Source organism: Mus caroli, chromosome X (genome assembly GCF_900094665.2).
Source record: "Mus caroli chromosome X, CAROLI_EIJ_v1.1, whole genome shotgun sequence".
Taxonomy (NCBI): domain Eukaryota; kingdom Metazoa; phylum Chordata; class Mammalia; order Rodentia; family Muridae; genus Mus; species Mus caroli.
This window is the reverse complement of record NC_034589.1, coordinates 106,425,028-106,428,831: the sequence shown is the minus strand read 5'-3', so window position 1 is coordinate 106,428,831 and position 3,804 is coordinate 106,425,028. Positions and strand designations below refer to the sequence as shown.

General features: G+C 37.2%; 1 protein-coding gene across 1 annotated transcript in view; it reads left to right on the top strand.

Annotated features, from left to right (window-relative positions):
- Positions 1–480: 480 nt before the first annotated feature.
- Positions 481–3,804, top strand: part of Chm (CHM Rab escort protein) — a 136,281-nt gene continuing 132,957 nt past the window's right edge. Inside the window, exon 1 of the mRNA XM_021153427.2 lies at positions 481–544. Within this exon, the coding sequence (XP_021009086.1) occupies positions 496–544 (49 nt within the window). The 5' untranslated portion in view covers positions 481–495. The remainder of the gene's footprint in view (positions 545–3,804) is intronic.

The window sequence follows — 3,804 nt, the reverse complement described above, 5'->3', positions numbered from 1 at the left end:
AAAAAAAAAAAAAAAAGACACAGAGTATAGTTGGACAGTACTGGTATAAAATGAAAAGAGAGGTCTCAGGCTCTAAAAATACAAACACACTCTAGGGTAACAGTTTTCCTGGCCTGAATGACTCCTTTGTTCAAAGTGAGCCCTTTTGAATTGACTACTGACTGAGCGTCTCTGATCAATTTTTGCTTGGTAATTGTCAAACGGGTATACAGACTTTCCTCATTCATCCTTGCTTGAGGAGTCGAATACTTACATTTCTTTTCCATATCAAACCTCTAGGAAGAATAAGGTATTCCACTGAAGTCTGTGAAATAAATAGAACTTTTACCATTCGCTATAACATTTTAAAAACTACTCTGTTGTCGCCTACCTGCACCCGCGTCTCTAGAACTACAACACCCAGAATGCACTGTTTTTCCTTCCGCTTTCTACCTAGGGAGTGCCTTAGAAATTCACATCTACAAACTACAGTCACATGACACGTTTCCTGTCAAGATGGCGGATAATCTCCCTTCGGACTTTGATGTGATCGTAATAGGGACGGGTATGTGTGGCCCTGATTTTTCCTGGACAAAATATAGGAGATCATTCTCGCTTTTTATTTTCTCTGTCAGTGGTGAGGGTTGGCGAGAAACGGCGGGGGTCGAGCCTGGGAGGGAGGACAGAAAGGAAGTGAGGTAGTGTGGAGTCACCGCAGGACTTGGCAGCTCCAGGGAGGGGCTTGGACCCGCGGTGTTTTGCGCCTTTTGAGTAGGGGTCGATCTGGTCGATGCCGATTGCTGAGGTTGGTTGCTGCGGTGATTCCTGTTAATTTCCTTAGAGGAGGGTGGGTTTGCAGTGTCATGAGAATGGAGGGTCGGGATTTGATCAATGGAGACGCCATCGGCACAAATAATTACCACCTTCCCTCCTTGTTGATTTCAAGGTTATATTCCCCATCGTTTTGTGTCGCCATTTCTTAGGACACCCCCGCCCCCATATACTTACATGATTGGGTACTTTGCAGCTCAAATGAAGCTTAATTTACAGTTTTATAAGAATGACGCTCAGTCGTTATCCGTGTGTATTTTTATTAAAGGAAAGGAAACGTATTCTTTTCTGTTGTGTTGGGTAGCTTAAAGAGTTTTTTTCTTGAGGTAGCCACTATTCCTGCATTACGAAGTTTAAAGCATCCTAGTTTTTATGATGCAGAAAGGAAGCATCTTGTTTTCTGTCACCCATCCATACACCACAACTAGATGTTCTGAGAGTAAGCTCCAGTTTTTCACATTCCGTGTCTGACCTCAGCTTCTCCTTGCTTTTCCATCATTAGCTCTCCATGTTTTGGGTGGAGCCAGAAATCCTTTTCAGCTTCTAGTTGACTAGTTATCCTAATAACACTTGGCAACAATTAGCAATTCTTTCTTAACTATAAGGGATGTAGTTTGCATAGGATAAAAGAGAGAGTTTGGGGAGGGCGAGGAGTCTACTGTCTTAGAATGTGGTAGGCCACAGAAGCTTTGGTGAATGGGATCCTGTCCATTGTGTTAATGAATTCTCTTTGCTTTCTTACCAAACAGTAAGAACAGCCACATTTTCAGGTTTAGAGTAAAAATAATAGCAACCCATTTTGGAATGCTTTCCATTCCCTACTCAGTGGACTAAGCACATAATATAATACGGACAAAAACCTTGCTAAAATTGGTATTCTTTTCAGTACAGAGAAGAGAAGCAGCCCGGAAGTCTAACTTGCCAAAATCACACAGCTAGTAAATGTCTAAAGGCCAGTACAATCCAAGAAATGAATTTCTTTTTTTTTTTTTTTTTGACTAAAAACTGAACTATTATCACAAATACCAGACATCATGCAATGGGAGAGTCAGATACTCTCAGTCTTTCAATGTCCACAATCTTGAATATAAGGAAGGTAAATCTGATAGCCTTTAAGGTGTTCTTGAGAACACAAATTCTCCTATTCTAGATGTCCCTCTAATTGTTCTCAAAACAGTCAGGGTGTGTGTACTCCCAGCCTGAAGATAGCTGCATTGCAGCAGCCAACCTGGTTGGACCTGCATTGAGGAGATGTTGAAGGAGACCTTGAAAGACTCAGTAGAACCCTCACTCTCCCCAGTCTGCTTACCTAAAACTGAAAATGCCATCCATTTTAGAATAAGTCTTTTCAAAATTATACTTGAAGTCTATATTTATTTGGGTAATGTGTGTTATTTTTATTAAATATTTTAATTCTTTTAAATCCATTAAAAGTGGAAACATTTGTTGAAAGTCATTTTTAAAATAAGAATCATTCTTATGATTTCAATCATTGCTTTTAATTGACTTCATTTTTAAAGCATTGTGATTTCTTTCTCAAATACATCACCGAGGGTGGACTTTAAATGTATTGGCTTTATTAAATTAGTACTTAGGTAACTTATAGGAAAAGCAGTATTTTATAACTTCAGTTCTGTTATCAGAAGCAGAATGAAGGATGTCATTATAAGAAAGAGTAAAGGCATAGGCTGTGAGTTGTATCTCCCTGTTAGCAATTTTTAGTTAAAATGTCATCAAAAGACATTTGATTCATCAAGTAGAATCATCCAAGAATATTTTAAAAGTTTGTCAACCTTATTACATATTTACTTTTTGCATGACATTGTTTAAAGCTTTCCTTTAAGGTCATATTTTCAAGATTCTATGGGAAAATGAGATCAGAATACCTAAAGGAAGACAATTAAGATACAGTACTTGAATTGTGTGGGGAAGATAAAATGAAAATAGATTAGAGGAGAACCAATTGGAATCTCAATGGGGAGGAAAAAAGGACATAAATTTGGAGAATGTGATCTTTGGCTTCGGTACACAGTTGTCATTTCAGAATAGCTTGGCAGTTAAAGTGTAATTTTAGTGACAATTTTGTGGGGTGTGGAAAAGTTATCGTTGGGTACAGATCCTGAAGGTGATTTTCTGGTAACTTGTATTACCTCCAGCAAAGGCAAGAAGTTACAAGTGCAGAAGGAATCTAAGTTATACGGGTGGGTTATATGATAATATTGATATATGTCATCTACAGGGGCATTCTTCAGCTCTTGGAATATATTATTATTTTAGAAAGAATTCTAGCATGCTTAGAATATACTATAACCACCTCATTTGGAGACATATATGGTTATCAAGAATATGTTTGGGTGGTGCTGTTAGATGTACAACTGACTGACAGTTCCTATCTATATAAGAAAGTGACTATACATGAAGTGGCGTAATAGTTTGACATTTATTAGTGTAAACACACACAAATACACATGATCAATATTTGTGATACTTGACTGCTATCAAGTACCTACTCCTGTTGTAGTTGTAATATTTAACATATTGTCTTTTCTTAGGAACTTTTTGGACTTTCTCAGAGTTAAAATTCTAAATTTTTCTTAAATCCATGGAAAAATTTCATGTCATTGGTTATTTATGCTTTCAGAACACCATGTAGGAATTTAGTCTGCATGTTATTCTTTCTTAACTATGATGCTTTATCTTTGGACAGAAATTCCACCTCTAAGATACTATGTAAGCTAGCTTATTTAATTTCTTAGATCTTTCCTTAAAGAAGGTAGATCTGTTCTCTTTTTCCACTCCCTCCCTCCAGTCTTGTACCAGTGGTCCTTGAACCTGGGTCTTTGCATATGCTATGGATGTCCTGTACTGAGTTACACCCCCAGCCTTATTCATTGTTTTATTTTTAAGAACTGTGTAACTAATGCGTCTCTAAAGGATTTAGAATTGTATGTAGGTAAAACATATATATATATATATATATATATATATATATAT